Consider the following 21,787-nt stretch of genomic DNA (forward strand, 5'->3'; position numbering starts at 1 on the left):
GTTCATCTGCATGGGTATCATGAAGTTTGCCACTTCTGTCTTAAGAAGCACGAAGTTGGCTTTGGAGAAATTGTTTACCATGGTTTCCTTAATGGTGGGTGGGGGGTGGGATGCTGATATCTAGGGTGATTTGCTTATGGTCGGATCTGACCAATGAGGAGTTGACTTCAGGTGTGGAACACCGGTCACTCATGTTGGTAATGACTAGGTCTAGGATATTGTTGTCCCTGGTGGGGGTGTGGATAAGTTGATCCAGGGCATTGGAATTTATGAATTCCAGAAAGTGTTGTGTGAAGGAGTTGGTACATGAGTAGTTTTCCCAGTTAATGGTGGGGTAGTTGAAATCACCCATTATTAGGGTGTTTGGTTGAACCCAAATACTTTCCAGTATATCAAGAAAAGAGTAGTGGGAATCCTGAGGCATGGTAGGGGATCTGTAGCAAGCTACAATTTGGATTGCAATTTTGACCAGAGTTAGTTGCACTTGGATAGCCTTGGATGCATTATGCTGTGCAACTAGCCTGGAGGTGTGGATATCCTTAAGGAATATGGATACACCTCCGCTTTTGTTGTTTTGGTCCAGGTTAGATGGCTGAAAAGTGTGGTATGCGTTATAGCCTGGTAATGCAGGGGTGCTCTCTAGAGCCTTGAACCAGGTTTCAGTCACTGCACAGATATTGATGTTCTCCATTTTAAGGAGTGCCTCGAGTGAGCACATTTTGAGATTTAGACTTCTAGCATTGAGTAGCATTACCCTCAGTTTTTGCTTACCTTTTCCTGTTACGGTGGTGAATTTGTCATTTGAACCTTGCCTAAAAAAAGGCACTATAGGGGCGGCAAGCCCCTTAGCCAGTATCCGGAATCCCAGGGGCGACAGGTGCAGGCTATCTCTGGCAAAGCATCTTGGTCTGTTGACCATGTCGTCCCAAGCAGACAGATACTGGATCCCCTTAGAATGACACCAGAAGCTTAGCCAATTGTTGAAGTCAATCATTTTGTCCTTGTACTGCGGTATCATTCTGGGTGATGGCAGGATGCCACTCAGGGTTAGGGTCATACCTGCCTGGGCAACAAGATCGGAGAGCTCTTCCATGTCTCTTTTCATGTAGTCCAGGGAGGTACGTCTCAGGTCATTTACATCAACATGGACAATGACAGAGTCATATTTGTACTTGTTGTGGAGTGGCCTGAGTGCGTGGGTTATGTGACGGATCCTGGCACCCGACAGGCAACTGACAGTAACCTTCTCCTTGTTTAGCCTGGTGAGTGGAACATCAATGACTATAGCATCACCTGACTATAGCATCACCTATGACTAGTGTGTTGGGTACGTTGTTTTGCCTTATGGGCTGTGGTTTATTGGCACACTGAGTCTGTGGGCTATGTGTCATTTAGGTTGTGTTGGGGGGTGGAGGTTGCTTGCTTTTCTGCTTTGGAGGTCTCTGTTGCTTGAGCAGATTATTATTGAGAGCCTCCACAAATGTTTTTGTGTTTCTATGTGTGGATTTTGGTGGTGTAGGTTTAGTGGGACTATGCAATGAGTGTGGTGTGGTGCAAGTGTTTACCTTCTTCTCTTGACTGTCAAATTCACTCTTGGTTGGAGAGATCTTTACCTCCAGTTTGGCTGGATAAGTGCATCTCTCACAGGTTGTGGTGTTGGGTGGTAGGAGGAGAGGGTTGTCTGTGTACATGAGGCAACTGCTACATTGCCCCAAGATGCCCAGTTTCATCAGATAGGCTGGAGAGAACAGTGGGAGCTGTCCTTTGGAAGATGCCTGAATAAAAAACTATTTTCCTCAAGACAAGTGAGAAAAGTGAGTATAAGAGCTGTTTTTCTCTAAGCAAGTGAGGAAAGTAAGTACAAAAACGTTTTCCTCTAGGTAAAGGGGAAGGTTGAGTGCTGTAGTAATTTATAGCTTATTTAGTATCCGTCAGAGAATTTTTGAATTCTTGTTCCATCATTAGGAATGTTCCTTCTTTTCACATCAGTACAAACTGTGGTCTAAAGCTGATGTGCTTTTTTATTTCTAATCTATGAGTGGACCACATGTATGTCTTAAATCAGTCTTCTGGCAATATGGAATTATCTTTCTAGCAAGAACTTGTGTCTTGATTGGCATGGTCTTTTAATTCTGCCTCCTCCATGATTCAGAAATCAAACAAACATAACTGAGATCATGACTGCCCATCCAGGGAATGATGTAAACAGGACATTCAGTATGATTTAAGATCAGCTGAGCTGAGAGCTATCATAAGAGGTGCATTAATTAGCAAATTGTCTTCTATCAAAGTGCTAAGAAAAAAAACTTTATCACGAGGAAATGAGCTTAAAGCCATAAACACTAAACTGCCATATAGGTGAGGGTGGGTCTGTACCTCTACAAAAATTGTACCATCTACTAAAGGCTAAACTAATAACATGGCATACTGAGAATTTATCAGCTTAGAATCAAAGTGATGCAAGCCTACTGTCATGATAGATTAATGCCCTCAAAATTGTTGACCAATATGCTAAAATTAGGGAAACTTATGAATTCTATCCCCTATTGGAGAAACAGGTAAATAGCATTGTAAAATTCCTGTAAGCTTCTTTAAATTATTATAACATGGTTTAAAGTGCAGATCTCTAAATACTCAGGAACACCTAAATGATATGCATGGTGATAATCTTTAAAATGGCCAGAGTCATTTCAGTAGAAACAATATCATTGTGGGGAACTTAACTAAGCTATTGCTTAACAAAACCTCATGTCCTTGGTGTTCTTTGGTCTACTTTTATAATACTATGTCCATGACCATGACTCAGGTGTTAGAAAGCATTACACTAAGATTATCAGAGATGAGTTTTATGATCGCCATCTTAATCAATCCAAAATTGTTTTCATACATAAGCTAATGTGGTTCTAAATATTTTAGAAAACTATTTGATTTATTTCCCATACTAATTTGAATATTAAATTCTGGACACTATTTGAGCAGAAGGATTTAAATTAGTTATGTCCAGCATTACATTCCCATTTCAGGTAGATGTTATGCCTTAAAGTAAACTTGTTCTGGGAGTCTGTTTTACAGTTATTTTAACAACATAAACAATGATGGAACTCCTATTGCTTTGAGTTCCTACAAACAATAATGTACCTCACTTTCCTAACCATATTTGCTTTCTTCTTTTATTAATAGCTGGCTTCAGTTTGCACATTAACTCTTCTATTAATTTTTTCATAATTATTATTCTTTTAAAACCTCTTAATAGTAAAACTCCCACTCTTCAAAGCTGTCCCCTCCCTATGTACTTCTTAATAACTTTTCTGGAGCCATTGCTTTTTTACCATCTTTAGTAATAATAGTATTTTTTGGTCTGCTAATTAGCATCCAATACACTGTTATTACTATACAGGCAATATATAACCTTTTCTTCTTTTACTGTGCCACACCTATACCAGCCATCCTGCAGGTGGTTTATTCTTTAACAATTTTTCTATTCACAAACCTAATCTAAATAAATCTATAAATATTTATTTTATCTGTTATGACCTCATCAACACACATAATTAAAACAGGCATGAAATTAGACCCAAACTGCATACGGTATTTGATATTACACTATTATAATAACCCAAACCTTTCTTTGAATAAGAGACTAAATAAAATCATTGAAAAATTGAAGCCAGTTGTAGATAATGGTACAAATTTTGCTTCATCATTTTGAAGAGATGTCTATCATACAAGTAAAAAGCTGGTCCATTACTAAAATAAATATTTCCCAAAAATATACATTGCAGGCAACATCTTTTATGATCTTTCTCAAATATTTCAAAACAATTAATTCCATAGCTGTTGTTTTCATATGACAAAATAACAATCCAGCAAATACCACCTGTAAATTACTTTTTTCTAATTATCTTTGTCCTTTCAAAATCTGCATTTTCAGGAACATTTGTTAACTGCCACATTTGCTAAATTTATCATGATTATCCAACATAATTAAACATAATAAATGTTGGTATTAAATATGGACTATTTGCCTATATTCCAAATGTACAGCATTTGCTATTAACTCCCCAAATGCTCTGCATCTAAAGGATACTAACTCCTCCCACAGTTTTATAGTGCTAACAATATCAAACTGTGAATGAAAACACACAAAGGGCGACCCACTGCAAAAGCCGAAATACAGGTTAAAATTCTTTATTAATCCAAAATTAAGTTAAGCGCTTTTGTTCCCTGTATTGGAACTTCATCAGAACTAATTCCAATTAACCCGGTCATTATATTTAAATGCAAAGACCAGCAATCAAATACACTCAAAAAACATGTCCCATATTAAAACATATTGAATAAAACTTAAATAAAACATTTTACAGCTTCACAATCCGGCTACTAAACAAAATAATAATGTTAAATATAAGCCATCATGCCATATAATGTTTCAATTTTAAAACCGGTGCCAAGGAGTAACCTTCATTCAAACCTGGCGGGATGGTGGCATTTAATCTAATTTGCCAGTTCAGTTCTTTTAAATTTAAATGCTCATCCAGTATTCTACCTTGGGGATCCTTCTTTATTTGGTCAATAATTAAAAAACAGATTTATGAGAGGGATAGACAGAAATGTGATTGTATAAAGCACCAGTAGATTATTTCTTTTTAATATCTGTAAATGTTCATAAATACGATCCCTTGGTCTCCTAGATGTTTTTCCAACATAATAAGTAGAACACTGTAAACACTAGGTAGATATACCACATTGTGAGAAACACAATAGAAATTCCAATTTGTATTCAACACCTTTTCTGTGAAAACTGTCACCCCAATGATAAAACTACACTGTGGGCACCTGCCACATATAAAAGTACCCATTCTATAAGAAGAATAATGACAAAATTTAACCACACACAAGGCAAGGTTGGAGCTGTAGTTCACTAACAGTTTATTGTACCATAAAATAAAAGAAACATAAGTGCTTTCATTATATAAAATACATAACTTCATCAGATAAAAGCCAACATTCAAACATGCACATATATATGACTTGCATTATCACATGACAAACACCAATTAATGAATTAAAGCAGCAATGTATAAAAATGTATAAAAACAGTTTAAAACACATATATCCTCTAGTAAATTCCCCAGAAAAAAAAAAAAATATATATATATATATATATATATATATATATATATATATATATATATATATATCTGTTTAAGAAAATATGCATAAATATGAAAAAACTCATATTTTAAATCCAACTAAAAATATAAATATGTGCGTATAAGTCCATTAGTACATATTTGTGTGTATAAATCTATACTATCTCAGTTCTGCCTTAATTTTTAATACACATCCTATAGATGCAATTTGAATCCAATAAGCGGTTCTCCAAGAACAAATGGCAGGGACCACCTCTTGTATGCTTTTGGAGTTGTGCAATTATAATGAGCTTAAAGTGGTGTTCAATATGTCTATATAGGGCATTGTAGTTTTTTCCCCGTGTATCATAATTATGCTCATAATCATCATGTTGTCTACCAACATTTTCTACCAGGTTTTTGATGTTCAAACCTCTTTTCCATATAGTAACTGGTTTGTTACTAATTCTAGATCTAATCTCCCCATCTCCCAACAAAACCTTCCAATTTTACCCTAGAATCTCCTGGATCGATTTAGAGTCCACAGAGAATCTTGTTATAAAGGACAATTTGAAATTGCCATCAGTAGTAGTAACTGTACTCCCCCTGTTTACTAGAATAGTTGAATTACATTTACTTACATTATAATCATGGCTGTTTTTCATCAAGAATGGGGGAATAGAACCCAGATCTTCTCTTGTCCATTACTTCTCTTTTAATATCTTGCACAAAGCCCATGGGGCAGTCCATATTATTAAACACACTCTCTAAAAGGGCATACTCAGATGAAAATAAATCAAAATCTGATACCATCCTTGCAGTCCTGACAAATTGTCCCTTAACAACCACTTTCTTTTGGGACAATGGGTAACTACTATCAAAATGAAGGAAGGCATTAGAATAGGTAGGCTTACTATATATGGTAGAAACAAATCTCCCTTTTATCACATCCTTCTCAAGCTTAACATCAAGATAGCTAATACTCTCCTCACCAATGTTATGAGAGAAATGTAAAAAGTCGGATGTATTATTAATATAATCTAAGGAAATGCCAATACTTTCTCTGTTCCCATTCCAAATAAAAAACAGGTCATCCAGGTATCTCAAGTATAGAATACAATTTTGGAACCCTGAGCGTTCAAAAAGAAATGTGTGCTCCCACTCACACATAACCATGTTCGCATAAAGAGGTCCACAAGCCGCTCCCATTGCAACCCCGGTCTGCTGACAAAAAAACTGCTCATCAAAATAAATATAATTATTTCTTAAGACCATTTCCATCATTTCAACATATGTGTTAATGGAATTTTGGTCAATCCCTTTTCTAAATAAAAATTCACCAAACCAGTCTAAGCCAACCTCATGAGGTATTACAGTAAATAAATCTTTTACATCCACAGTAAAAAAAGAAAAACTGTTTGTTAAACTGTACCTCATTACATTTAGCAAAAAAGTCCCAAGAGTCGACACAGAGATGTTTCTCAGTTCTTAATAACAATTTCAGTTTGGTATCTTGAAATTTTGCAATGGGGAGGTAACAGAATTACGGGCATCTACAATGGGGCTGAATGGTGGCTCTATAATTTGTTTGTGCAGTTTAAGGAACCCAAATATTGTTGGAATAACTGGGGCATTCATTTTTAAATATTTAAATTCAACAAGTGAGATGCGACCTTCCATAACCATGTCACTTAATTGTGTGTTAATCCTATGATAGGCAATGTTAACCTCATTCCTAGACACTTGGCAGTAAGTGGTACTGAAAAGAATGTTATATATACATTGGATATAATTCTCCATGTCCATTATTACAACCACCCAACCTTTGTCAGGTTGAACAATTCTAATCTTTTGTTGTCAAACCATAGTCAGAATGTCAAGTTCAGCTGGTTTTAAATTCTTATGGTATACAACTGGAGATTTAAATAAATGCCTAAAATCCATTTCACACATTTGCTCAAAGGAGTGGAGGGTAGAATGCATGGGCGGGTTACACACACACTGGAAGGTCTCAATTAATTTTGAATAGCCCTATTACTGTTGTTGAATACAATATTAAAGTTCATTTTCCTGGTAAACAACTTGAGATTTAAATGAGTTGTGGGAGATTAGAACAAACAGCAGGAACAAAGGTAAGTCCCTTTGCAAATAAATTTGCGATCTCAACAGAATAGTCCAGAGAGCTGTAATTAAAGACCTTAAAGTCACCTGTATTGTTAATGAGTATACGAGGTCCATCATCACCCACTGTTGCTCTCAAGTTCATCATTTCCGCTGTTGGTTCCGATTCCAACCCCTCCGTTGGTTCGACAAATTCCTCTGCTGGAATCCATGCTGGTTCCTAAATGACTGAGGTTCCCAGCCATTCTGTTGATTCTGGTTGTTGTACTCCCTCTCCCTGATCCACTGCAAGTGTCTCAGGCCTCCTTCGTCTAAAGGGACATCCCTTCCGGTATTGGCATCCTCATGAATATTCGAGGATTCACCATCCTCATTGGTTGTATGCATTCTCTGACATTGACCCCATTCTTGTGAGTTTGGTGGCTGAGGGTATGCCCTCCTATTTGCATAGTCATCAGTGTCTCATTGTAATTTATTAATTTTACGCAGTTTAATGTTCTGAATGATGTTATCAATGTTGTTAAACATATGTTGATATTCAAGTTGGTTTTGTGCAAACAACAAATCACGAGTGATAGTCACATCAAGATCTTTAGTTTCTTTGGTTAATTCATCAATAGTATGGCCATTGAGTTTAACCAGGACTTCCAGGTATTCACATCTGTGCCGGTCAAACAGTGACAACAATTTTTGATGCAACGGAGAGTTTTTTACAAGTCTGGTTGGAAATTTCCACTGCCTAAGCTCTTTGGGCACTTGTTTACTTTTAATACACTCACACAGATATGCATTTTCAGTCTGTAACTTACGGATTTTGAGAAGCTGATAGTGAAATAAGTCCAGACTATCTTTGAATGTTCTATTGTTATTATTGACTGTATTTTGAGAAAATGTAGTGCCACGTTGCAGCCAATTACTCAAATCCATACTCTCCAATGGTTCTAACAACCCAGTACATGGAGTTTGATTACCATGTCCTTGTCCTTGCTCCACAATAATACCCCTGTTGTTTTGTACACCACTGCTGCCAGCCAAAACATGAGAATCCAAGGAAGACAGAGGATTGTTAGGAAGGTTATTCATAAAACTCTGCACTTCCAAAGCCAAGGAATCCACTTTCTGAAAAAGTCCTTCACTCTAAAATTTAACCCATTAATAGCAAAAAGCTCACCCACATTGATGTGTAGTATGGAAAAGAGGTTTGAACATCAAAAACTTGGTAAAAAAAGTTGGTAGACAACATGATGATTTAAAACATAGGTACATGTATTCATGTGGGAGATGCCACCACTGTAAATACATTATAATTGTAATAGTTCTGGAGTTGTCTATGGGGCATTGTGTCAGGCCTGTCCTGCTTTTTATATTGGCAAGACGGAGCGGATGTTGAAGCAGCGTATTTATGAGCATAATTATGATATACGGGGGAAAAACTACCAATGCCCTATATAGACATATTCTGGAATTCCCTGAACACCACTTTAAGCTCATTATAATTGAACAAGTGCAAAAGAATACAAGAGGTGGTCCCTGGCAATTGTTCTTGGAGAACCGTGAGCTGTATTGGATTCTGCGCCTGGATGCAGTGGGGTTCCCAGGCTTAAATGAAATTGCATCTATAGGATGTGTATTAAAAATGAAGGCAGAACTGAGATAGTATAGATTTATACACACAAATATGTACTAATGGACTTATACACACATATTTATATTTTTAGTTGGTTTTAAAATATGTGTTTTTTCATATTTATGCATTATATTCATAAACATATATATTTTTTTTTTCTGGGGAATTTACTAGTGGGTATATGTGTTTTTAACTGTTTTTATACATTTTTATACATTGCTGCATTAATTCATTAATTGGTGTTTGTCATGTGATAATGCAAATATGTGCCTATTTGAATGCTGGCTTTTAACTGACAAAGTTATATATTTTATATAATGAAAGCACTTATGTTTCTTTTATTTTATGGTGCAATAAACTGTTGGTGAACTACAGCTCCAACCTTGCCTTGTGTGTGGTTAAAATGTTTGTGCTTTTCTGTGGAATCTAATAATGACAAAATTGTTTTGTTTTCCAACAAATATTTAAAGGATGTATCCTTCCTATAAGTAATAATAGGAAAACTATGACATTTTCCATAAAGTTAGAGTCAGTGAAAAAAAGCCTCCAATTTCTGTTAACCATCTCTACTATAGCTGAACTATCCGAAGCATAGGTGGCAATAAAAAAAGCCCACATCAAGTCCTCGTTGGTATTAGATCCCACATTATTTGCTCTTACCAATTCACCAGTATTATTTAAAATGGGGGTATATATGCCAAGATACCTTTTTGTGACTACTTTCATTCTGATGTCATTTAAAAAAACACCCGGATACCCCCTAAGCATAAACATGTTCAACAACATGTCACATTCAGAAATAAAAATGAATATCATTAAACGGCTAAAAGGCTCTGGATTTGGGAAAAAAATTATTCATCTCAGACAGCTTTTCATAATCTTATTTTTCAATAGCTCAGGTATAATTAATTTTCCTTATTATCCAAGTTGAATAAAAGAACCATAATTAGTCACACTACTGATCATGTCCTAGAGGTTGCACAGTGTCAGTGGTGCAACAGGTACCACACTTGCTTTTGACGCAAAAGGCTGTGGGTTCTACACCAACAGGTAATTGTATTACTGACACTGCAGTACAGCATGGGGGGGTTGCTGCATTCCTCAGTGTGTCTTTATTTGGATGAGACATTAAACCAAAGTCACATCTGCTTGAGTTGGTGGTAGCTCAGGTGGATGTGAAAGATCCCATGTCAACTCAGGTCTCCTCTGAAAAGAGACTATGAGACTAGTGGAACTAACCCAATCAACAAAGGATAAATAAACTAACCAAAGACATTTTATAGAAACTATATCTCTCCATAGATGTTTTAGACATCATTCTGTTAAGAGCTGGGTTGGCCTAGACATTTCCAGTAATTCTTTTTGACACAACAGCTCTGCCGGCATTGGAGGATAAAGTCCTAAATATGACCTAGGTGACCTAAGTTTGATTAGTAGGAAAAAGAGAGGAGTGACATGACTTACCTGGCTTGCCTGTCTTTAGGGGGATGGTGTGGGGGTGGCCAGAGTTGGATCATAGTCAAATAGAACCACAGAAAGTGAAATGGAATGCCCCCACAACCAAACCAATTACCCATTATTTGGCTGCCACTCTTAAATTACCATAAACCTGTCAGTACACATAATGTTTATTTTTTTAACCTTACAATGATCACATAGATTCAACTTTAATTAAAAACTGTTATTTCAGATTTTACAACTAAAACACTGACAGCCATTTGCTGAACAAAATGATCTCACACTGAAAAGCGACTTAGCATGAGCAACAGTAAACTCTCTTCCCTTGAAATTCACACTACAAGATGTGCTGCGACTCACAGTCAGATAGGAAATAGTGAAGCACTAATTAGCATCTATATGAAGGGTATAGGAATTTAAAAGACAGATGTGCAAAGCATTTGTTAACAGTCTGGAATATCCCATTGGATGCAACTGTCCTTTTCAGGTGCAGCCTAATAGCACTTTCTGGTGAACTGACTGGGACTGAGTCACACAGTAAACAAAAGAAGGCTGAGGGAATCAAACTCTGCATTACAGAAACAACCCACAGCCTTACTCTTCTGCAGTAAGTGCTAGACAAACCTTTATAGACCTACACAGTGCATTTCACACCCATTTTCCTGCAAAAAGCACAGTTAATGAAAAATGTATTCACAGTTGAACTATTAGCATAAAACTCTTAGATTTCTTGCTCTCCAGTTTATTCATAGCCAGATAATAAAGTACATTGTCAACAGTCAACAAAGCAAGGCCACCAAAACCGTGGCTCATATGATGATGTTCCTGTTTACTACAATCAGTTCCTTCCTTCACACCATAACTACAGTGAATTACAAGAATCAAGTTTTTATGAAAACATACACACAAGCGCGCGCGTGCACACACACACATACACACACACACACACACACACACACACACACACACACACACACACACACACACACACACACACACACACACACACACACACACACACACACACACACACACACACACACAAAACCATCAGTTACAGCAACTTGCATGACAGTACACTTCAAATACCTGCTTGAGAACAAGTGAATGAGTACTTTCATAAATAATGGGCCAGAAATATATCTCAGCTCACTACTGTCAAAACCTTACAGTGAAACTCATTGCAATCCCCCCTTGCCCTCTCAATGACTTACCTCAAATCAGAGACAAAGACCCAAATATCAGGAACAGACTTTACACACCCACATTGTCAGTGGCACAAGTACAACACTCATCTTTAGTGCAAAAGGCTGTGGGTTCTATTTCCCTTTCTGAAAGATGGAGTGTTGATGCTGCAGTGCAGCATAAAGGAAGCGGTGTTCTCTCAAGTGTATTGTCTGTTGGATGAGACATTAAACTGAGATCCTATCTGCTTGAGTTGGTGGTAGTTCAGCTGGATGTAAAATATCCCATGGCACCTATCATGCTACATTTTTATCTCTATTAGACCCCCCACTCCTTTTTCCATAACCACCATCTGATTTTACTTAATATTGCTACTAAAGCCCATTTACCTCTAAACATAATTTCATTAATTCTTTCATTGCATATAACCCATATAACATAAAATAACTTTTTATCTATTCTTTTAACATATTCATTACTTCTGTTCTTATAATATCCATGTTTAATCATGTCCATTTTTATTTTATCCACTTATCTTAAAAAATTATCTTCTTTACATACTTTTCCACAAAACGATTTTTACTCTTTTAACATTTCAAAAACACATGCTCTGTAGTTTCTTTTTTTTGTCAATATAAACATGTTCTATCAATTTTCTTTTTATATGGCATATTTCCTTTTACTGGTAATCTATCTATTACTAGTCTCCACAAAAAATCCTGACATTCTACTTTCTGATTACACCATTTGCTTCTTATTTTTATAGCTTTATTTTTTTTTATCTATTAGATTATTCCATGCTTTGACATAGTAATGTTTTATCATTACATTCTTATACCATACCTTTCTATATTTTTCTTTATCATCAATTTTTATTTTCCACAAAAATATTTTTCTTGGTAATATTTTATTTCTTCATTTATACACTCTTTTTCTCTTTTGCTGTTTTTTACTATACCCCAGTTTTTGTCATACTTATAGTTATACAACTATTTTCTCTTTTTCTTTATCCACTTTACCACTTGGTACAAATTCAGTGAAGCAACGTATACCACTGGGTTAATTAACACTAAACCTCCTTCTTCTTTAGTTACATACAAAACTCTTCTTTTTACTGGGTTTAATCTAGATCCCCATATAAATGAAAAAGGTATCTGCAATAATTCATTTTCAAATATCCTTGACAACATAAATACACTTGCCAAGTATGCTATTTTCCCGTCAGTACTGAATTTATCAAATAAACTGTTTTTTTCTGAATAATAACTTATATGTTCTCCAGAAAAGACATGTTATTTCTTCTATTTTTTTTCTATTTAATTATACTTACATCTTTATTCCCAAATGTTATTTCCAAATGTTATGCCTAACACATACATTTCATTTGTTGTAAAATATATATACCCCAAACTTTACTACATCACCTAATCCTTTATTTTTCTCCTTATTTCAAGTCATCTGTATCATCTCTAGACACTCATTTGTGCAAATTATTACTTCTTTTATCCAAATTTTATATTTTGCAATTATTATAAAGTCATCTTTCTTAACCCATCAGGTGTTATGTAATCCACCTCCTTCATTTTGTAATTTATTTCATATACTATCACATTCATAACTAATGCAAAGAGTATACATCTCATTGGACATCTCTGTTTTACACCACTCTTCATCTGTACTGCTTGGCTTAACCATCCATTTACAATTATTTTTACTTTGTTATTACTATATGCTGATATGCATAATTTCCTAACTTTCTCACTTATTTTATATTGTTTCATTAATACCAATAAGATTTATTGTCCATTTGTGTCAAATGACTTATTAAGTCTCATACCATGATTTTCACTTCTTCTTTTCTGGTCATAATATCATCCATAATTTCTCTATCATCAGTTCTTGACAACCCTTCCCCTATGTGCTATATATGCTGTCTTTCATATTTTCCATTTTAGTTTCAAATTTCTTTTGTATTATTTTAATAAAGATATTATAATCATTATTATTCAGTACTATTGGTCTCCAGTTTTTCTAATTATCTTATATCTCCCTTCTTCCATATGAATTTAAGTATTCCACTACATAATTCTTTATACATAAAACCTTCATTTAACCATTTGGTCAAATTCTTTAAAAAACATGTTTTACCCTTAATTTTTTTATACATTTCATACTCTATTTCACCTGGGCCTGCAGCCAAAATCTATTATTTACTTGTCCTGATACTTTATCTAGCTTATTTAAAGAAATTTCCTTTTCCATCTCTCTGTTCTCTTTTTCTGTTAACATTTTTACTTTCTGTGTTGTTTTTTACTACCTTCTTTTTTATTTAGGCATTTCTTTTACATATTGTACTACACTATTCATAATCTCTTCCTGAGTTCTTTCTGTTTCTCCTTTTACATTTTTTATTCCTTTCATTACACTGCCATCTTCCTTTACGAATCTTCTTAAGTAACTTGATACCTCTCTTTTTCCATATAAGAAATATCTTTGCTTATATAACAATTCTGGAATTTTTTCTTGATTTATTTCATATAATTCTTGTTTTTTGTCAAAGTACTTTCTACCATTATATTTTAAATATTCCAATGCATTGTTATATGTTCTTTTATATTTTTCTTTCTCTACTTTTCTCACATTATAATACCATTTTTCCTTAAATTTCATCCAGCATTCAGACGAGTTTTTATAAAATGTTCTCATAGTAATGTGATCCTTCCATAACCGTATTACTAATCTCTTTCCTTCTTCATTCCATGTTTTCTCATGTAACCTTTTTATCATTTTGCCTATTTTTATATATTCCTTGTTTTCTTTTATATCTAACCATAGAGCAGGATGATCAGAAAATCCTATTTCAACTACCTCCCCTTCTCATGTAACTAAACCTTCTGATACTAAAAAATAATATGTTTCAGTTGTATACATACTCCTTTTGTAAGTCAGTGAATTATTGTCCCAAAGCTTTAATTTACCACATCTTATAACTTCTATCATTTTTCTTATGTTATTTCTTTTCTTTTTATGCTTGTCTCTTAGATCACAGTTAAAATCTCCTGTTATTATCATATTAATAATTATAACTACATAATCTAAAATCTGATAAAATAAGTTTTCCCTTTCTTTACAGTTAATATAAGCATATAATGTTATAATTCTATATACTTGTTCTTTCCATTTTAAATCTACAATGGTTAGTCTTCCCATTTTTGATAACGTTACATCTAATATCTTTGTTGTATTTCTACAGAATACGGATATTCCAGGACATCTCTCATTTCCTGAATTCCAGATTGGCTTTCATCCCTATAGTTTTTTTGTTTGCAATCTTTCTTCATTTGTTAAAAATCTTGTGTCTTCTAATATAATTACATCTACATCACATATATTACACCACTCCAAAATTCCTATTCTTTTTACTATATTCTTAATACGGGTCTATAATAGAACCTCAAAGCATCATCTCTCCAAACACCTAATGGTCGACCCGTAACCAGAGAAAGCTGAAAACTGCAAATGGCCACTTCCCTGAATTTTTTCACAGGGAAAAAAATTCCTTGGCCATTATCAGGAATTTGCCCTTTTCTCCAATGTAGAATGATCTCAGAGTTGGTATATTTAGTTAAGGGGGTGTGGGGGACACAGCCCCCCACATTGGGGGGTGTGGGGGGGCTAAGCCCTCCACTTTATTAGGGTTTGATAGATTATTTGTTTGTTCACTGGCCAAGCAAATTTTTTCCCTGTGAAAAAAATTTGCGGAAGTGGCCGTTCACAGTTTTTAGCTTTTGCTGTTTGCAGGTTGACGTTTAGGTGTTCGGAGAGCTGACACTTCGAGGTTCTAATATAGATCCTCTTAATACTATTCACATTTACAGAAAGCACTCTATAATTTTGATTTTCCCTTTTCCTTAAATTTATGGTTTCATAAATTCATAGTTAATTACTAAGTTGGCTTTCTTAACAAGCCATTCTAAGCCTAACCAATTTTCTTTCCAAAGGTGAGACTCAAATACTGTACTTTGTGTTTATGAGTCAAACACCTTAACTATTATACCAAGCCCCAGTCTTTAGCTGTATACATTCTTTTTCATCGATTTCCTTGCTTTTTTTTTGTACTTATCCCTTTACATTTTCTTTTTCTGTCTTTTACCCTTTTACCAATAGAATTTTTTTCCCTTTTACTATCTACCAGATTATGTCTTATTCATCACTTATTTTAGAACCTTCTTTTATGTCCTCTTTATTATTTTTTCTCATTTAATTTTTATTCTATTTCTACTGCTTCTAAAATTTCTTCTCTTTGTTTATTTTCTTCTTTCATTTTCTTTTTCCTTACTGTTATTTTCATATTTACAGTCCATCCACAAATGTCCAATTTTGTTACATTTATAACATTTCAATTCGTATTTTTTGCATCATGTCCCATTTCCCCACAAATATAACATTTTCTTTTGTCACAGTTACTTACCAAATGTCCTTCTTTTCCACAAAAAAACATGTTTTGGATTGTCCCAAGTATTTTACACACCCCATTCCCTTCCACATTTATCATGCTTGGTATATGTATATTTTTTTCTCTTTCTATTTTTAACACAATATTACAATCCCAGCCACCAGCCCATAAACCCCCTTTGTCATAAATTTTTGCAATGTCCAGTAATTCTTTACATAAAGCTTTGAAATGTCCTTTCAAAGTCTCTCTTTCTACCTCTGTTAAAAATTGTACATGAATCTTCTTTTTTGTTTCTCTGTTAAATGTTTTTATCCCATAAAGATTGCATGGGTTATAGTCGTTCTTTTTTTCATATTCTCAAAATAAATTGAAAAAATAGTCTCAAATATATTGTCGCAAAAATGTCTCTTTGTTAATAAGAATAAATGCTCTTATCTCATGTGCTTTTACACCCAAATGAGCTATTAAATTGTCCCACAGTTTATACTAGTCCAATTCTCTGTCTTTTTTACTTTGAATCCTTATCATGTACTTTTGTTTTTCATTTTTTTTTCTGCTTTCATTTCTGCTACTTCATTTTTGCCTTCTTTTACTTTCTCTGCATATGTTTTCTTTTCTGTCACACCACTATTCTTCAGGATTGTTTCTGCATCCTTCTTTTGTATTTTCTCCATAATGTCTCCCCAGGAAACATCTCCCTTCATTTTCTGGCTCACTCTGCACCACCATTTCTTTGAAAAAATCATCCCACAACTTTCCTGACTGGAGGGCTGTAATTATACATCCATCATTTGTTGACTCATCTCCATCAAACAGGTTTCTTTGAAATATTTCCTCAGAATCCTGCATACATTATTCAGTCTTGATATTTGTTTTCTTCTCCATTTCTTTTACTACTCCATCCTCTCCATCTGCCTCCCTGTTTCTCCAAGCTGCCTTTGTGCCTGGAACCGAAACAGAAAGTGCTCCTCCAAAATGGTTCCCACTCACAACAATGACAAGTAGGGGAATTTCCCAAATGCCCTGCCCAAATTTCCCCTAGTAGTATAAAATACTACCTCAAGTCTCCACTGATAAGAGGCTACTAGCCTTGTGAGACTAACCCAGCCAACAAAAGGTTAAATGCACAAATGCTTCTCTTATATATTTAGAAAGTTGCTAGAATAAAAAGCTTTGCACTGTCATGCATTTTCTGATAGATAAGTTAGAAAATCTTGCCTGTTATTTTTTAATAACTAAAATTCATGGCAATTTGCCAGCAATACAGAAAATTTTATAACAAGTAAAGAAAAATATCTCCCATCTTCTTTGCTCAAGAATTCGGGACAAAGCCAAAACTAATGAAGTAGACAAAGATACACATTTTAAATATAATATTTATTTATCTATTTTTAAATTAAGTAAAACTGTACAAAGTCTCCCCTTTCAGGGATGACCCAAGAACATTGTGTGGGTGACTTATCCAATGGCACAGAGTAAGCTAATCAATGTAGAAGGATTGAAACCTTGTACTTTTAACTTTAGGAAGTAGTTTGTTAATAGCTCAGAGCCTTAAGTGCCAGACAACTCCAATTAATTTGAAATGCATTTTTTGAACAATAACTTTAAAACTCTAATGACTACTATTATTGATTGACTGTTACCCTCAGTGATTTATCAGAAAACTAAAAATGTAAACAAAGTGCAATGGATTAATGTTCTAAGATCTTAATGAGCTGCTTCCTGTAATCAGGGGTACGCTGTTTGATCCTATCTTGTAATCAGGGGTGCACTGTTTGATCCTATCCTGTAATCAGGGGTACACTGTTTGATCCTATCATGTAATCAGGGGTACATTATTTAATCCTATCCTGTAATCAGGGGTACACTGTTTGATCCTAATCAGGGGTACACTGTTTGATCCTAGCTCCATTTGCTACTGTGAGACTTTGAGCAAGTTAGTTATCTAGGCAGTGCTCTGGGGGGTATTTTCTGAGCAATAAATATGATATATTCATGATTGGTATTACTGATTCATTGTAATCCCTAGGGATTTACCTTAACTGAATTTTCTGAAATTCTCAAGTTTGCAGTCACCAGCAACAATTAATACAATTAATACATGCAAAAGTAATCGTGCCATACTACAGACACACTGACACACATACAAACAAACAAAAAAACTCCTGGAAAACATGAATCTTTTGCTAATCACTCAATTGGGAGGGGCAAAAACAATTCAATGAGTAATAAAAATAATTCAGTGAGTGCTAATTCAAATCTCCTGCTCGCTCAACTGGCTGCTATCCACTTGTTACCTTATTAGTGTGGCTATTGTGTGTTATCTCCCTGCCTTGGCTAATTCAAAACTCCTGCTCAGTGCTGACACTTGAAGCAGTGTGTGCTTGTGCATGCACACTTACCTGCTGCTACTTGAAAGAGTGCATTGATGTGTATTAATCTCTGTTCTTTGGAAGGAGCATGACCTGTGCAGACAAAATATTCCATTGTTTTCAAGTTTTTTTTATTATTTTTATTTTTGGAAGGAGCCATTATTTTTTTAATTTTTTAAAATTTGGTTTATGTTCTAACTGGGCCCTCCACCCAGCACCTGGACTGTAGACAGCTACCAGGTTACTGTGCCGGATTTGCCCTGCGGTATATGTTCAAGTAGTATAGTCCTCTGGTACAATCCTCAGTGGACAACAAAGTCCTCATAAGAGCACAGTCTTCATGAGCAGGATAGTCCTGAAAGGTTACATCACTCATGGAAATGAGTGACAAATCCTCAGTGATGTCCACTACATAATGAACCCTAGAGTGACTTACTGGGCATGCACTGTGGGGATTAGAAACCTAAAGCCAAAACATCTGCCCTCAATGGATGATGGCATTACCCTCTCTTGCTCAGTTGTCATCCTTGAGAGGAATAAATGGTCTGTAAAGCTCCTACCTGCTGGGGAAACAAACTAACAAAGTGATCAGAGAGGTATGCTTGATGGTCATGAGTCCAAGAGCAAAAAATAAATAAAAAATGTATTTATTCTGTGCTCACCACAACTTGTGCTCTAACCAAAGTCCTACATTATTACAGCATTATGAAACAGTCTTTCAGTAAGTGGTCACCCTCTTTGCTGACTTTTTATAATTACTCATTTGTCTATCTAACACCAGAAAACATCAACTTGCTTTGCATTTAAATATGCGGTAGCTATTGAGTGGTAGCTCTTTTGATAAACTATAAAACACATGGTTCTTGATTAACCACAATGCCTACCTGACCCTTGGCAAACTCTGTTACTTTGTTGCACCTATTACACCCTCATGTCAGTTTTGTAAGGACAATGCAGCACAGCTAAAGTGCATAGTTTAGAAATGTAAAGTTATAATAACATCTGTGATAAAACTAGCCATTAATTGTCTATCTTATTCTGTACAATTATGTTATTTAGCCACATGCACATTGTTTTTTTTGAGTATCGGTTTGGTCGATGTTTTTAGACAATGATTTTTATGATCAAAATTTTGAACATTCATTACTCTTGAATATACTCATATACAGTATATAATGTGGTCAAGTGGTCCTTATTTGTGTTGTAGTTTCAGTTACATGAGATGGTCAGAAAGAATTATTTTTTCTTGGCCCATTGTATAAATGCCCTTAAATCAGCATAGTGTTCCTGCTTGCAAACATCCCGCTGAGGTATGAATGAGTGCACTATTTGAAACATATCAATTTCAGACATAGAACCAAGACAGCTGGGGAAGTTAGAAAGGCGATAGGAGTTATCAGTGCAGCAGATTGTAAAAGGAATGTCAGAATGACAGGCTGAGTATTGATTAGTGGAGATGAGACACAAAATGATCAGTAAATAAGTGTTCTTTATAGAGAAGACACACTTTACTAGAAAGTGTTTGCCATTTATTTTCATATTGGAGAGACCTGTGGACTACAGGGGCTAAGTTTGCTAGATATTAAAGCTGAACTACCTCTCTTGTCCAAGGAGAAGAAAATAAAGAAGGAGCAAAAAGTAACAAATTACTCTTATCAAGTTTGCATGATTATAGTGCTAATACAAGGATTAAGGAAATAACTATTCCTCCAGCAAAGCACACAAATCTCCAGCAAAATCAATCAACTTAGCCAACAAATTTTATGTGCTGCCCTTGAATGTGTGTAAGGAAGATGTGAGAAACTATTTTGGTTTTATAGAAATAATTAAATGGTATTAAATTGTATTAAAATACTCATTGCAACTGTTCAAACAAAACTATAGCTAGTGAAAAAATAAATGTTGGCAGTACTTTATGATGTCATCAGTATATTTGTCCAGTGTGCCAGCTCATATGCACACCCCATCACATAACCAGATTTTATTTTCCTGCTGTATTTTTCATTATCATGACATTTAATATGACAAAGTAATGTGCATGTGCTGTTAGGGTACAGCTGGCAAACACCAGCATAAACACATTTAGGAAACCCTACTATAGATGTTTGGTTGCACAGGTAAAAAGTTAACATGACTGTTTTCTCAAAAACCTTGTTCCATTAATTAACCTTATAAGCAATAAGTACACAGTTTACCACCACTACTATAAACCCAAAACTAACACAGGTGTATTGATATTCCTCTAGTAGACAGCTCTGTCCATTTAAGCTCATTATCTTCTGCTCAGCAACAGCAAACATAACATCCTCTGGTTATTCACACATGCCCACCTAGGTAACACACTGCATGGAATTGCAGGCTCCCAGATATAAACTAAAACTACTTGTACACCATAAATATACAAATAAGGTTCTTACAAGCACTTCCAGTGTGTCTGGCTCTGTGACACAGAAGAGTGTAGCCTTTACTGTGACCCAGGCATAGTTGGCTTTAGGAACCAGTGAACCCTGTGGCTGCTGGGACACCCTAGGACTGAGGTGCCCCTAACCAAAGCAAGTTATCTTATTTTGATATTTTTTGTTAGACCAACAAAAGCTAGTTCAGCAATCTTATGTACTTAATAAATCAGGTGGGGGATAACTTGCAGGATGAGGAATTCTAATGATTGGCATTGTGTTGGGAATGGGGGAAGTGTGGTTACTCTTTCTTTTACTTCTCTCACATTCCTCAGAAGTGTACAAAGAAGGTAACTATGCATTGTGTAGGGATAGCATATTCTCTCTGAGCAACAAGTTTGAATACATTACTGTGATCATTATTATTTTTTTTTACTTTACTTAAAAATCACGCACCAGGCATATATACAGGTGGCTGCCTTTTGGGGATGGGGTGACAGTAGTCACTTGTAATACATAGCTACGGCCATTAGTGCCTTTCCTTTCATTCCACACTAACGCCAAAGGAATGCAGAGACAGTAGCTATTTTTTTCTAGCAGGAGCAGTATTCAAAGATAATATTTTTGAATCCTTTTCAACATTTGCCTTTTTATTTTATTGTGAGCTTTAGTTCAGGCCACCACTGGATCAAAAGGTTGGGAAAATGCTTCTGGGGGCCTGGTGGCCCCTAGACTCCCCAGTTTAATTCAATTACTTCCTACACAGCTGTAACCATGCTTTCCTGGTCAGTTGTTGTATTAAAAGGATGCAAGGATAGGTGATGCTGTACAGTAATACATTTCTTTCCTAAGTCAAAATTTTGGTTTAGGCCATCACTGGATGGAAAGGAGTTTTAAGAAACTCTAAAATGCATTTCTGAGCATAGAGGAAGCCATGGATTCTGGAAAAAAGGCTGAAAAGTAAGACAAAAAGAAAGAGAAAAAGTAATCTGTGTGGTCAAGAGAGTCCAGGGTGGGGGGTGAATCACTGAAAGACTGGG

The 21,787-nt window shown here is 35.3% G+C and overlaps 1 protein-coding gene across 1 annotated transcript in view; it reads left to right on the plus strand.

The window, feature by feature from the left end:
- The first annotated feature begins 7,874 nt into the window (after positions 1 to 7,874).
- KCNK12 (potassium two pore domain channel subfamily K member 12) overlaps positions 7,875 to 21,787 on the plus strand; it is a 63,776-nt gene continuing 49,863 nt past the window's right edge. Inside the window, exons 1-2 of the mRNA XM_044082629.1 lie at positions 7,875 to 7,904; positions 9,854 to 9,881. Coding sequence (XP_043938564.1) covers positions 7,875 to 7,904; positions 9,854 to 9,881 — 58 coding nt within the window. The remainder of the gene's footprint in view (positions 7,905 to 9,853; positions 9,882 to 21,787) is intronic.

This window comes from Protopterus annectens, chromosome 1.part0 (genome assembly GCF_019279795.1).
Source record: "Protopterus annectens isolate FY-2018-M chromosome 1.part0, PAN1.0, whole genome shotgun sequence".
Taxonomy (NCBI): domain Eukaryota; kingdom Metazoa; phylum Chordata; order Ceratodontiformes; family Protopteridae; genus Protopterus; species Protopterus annectens.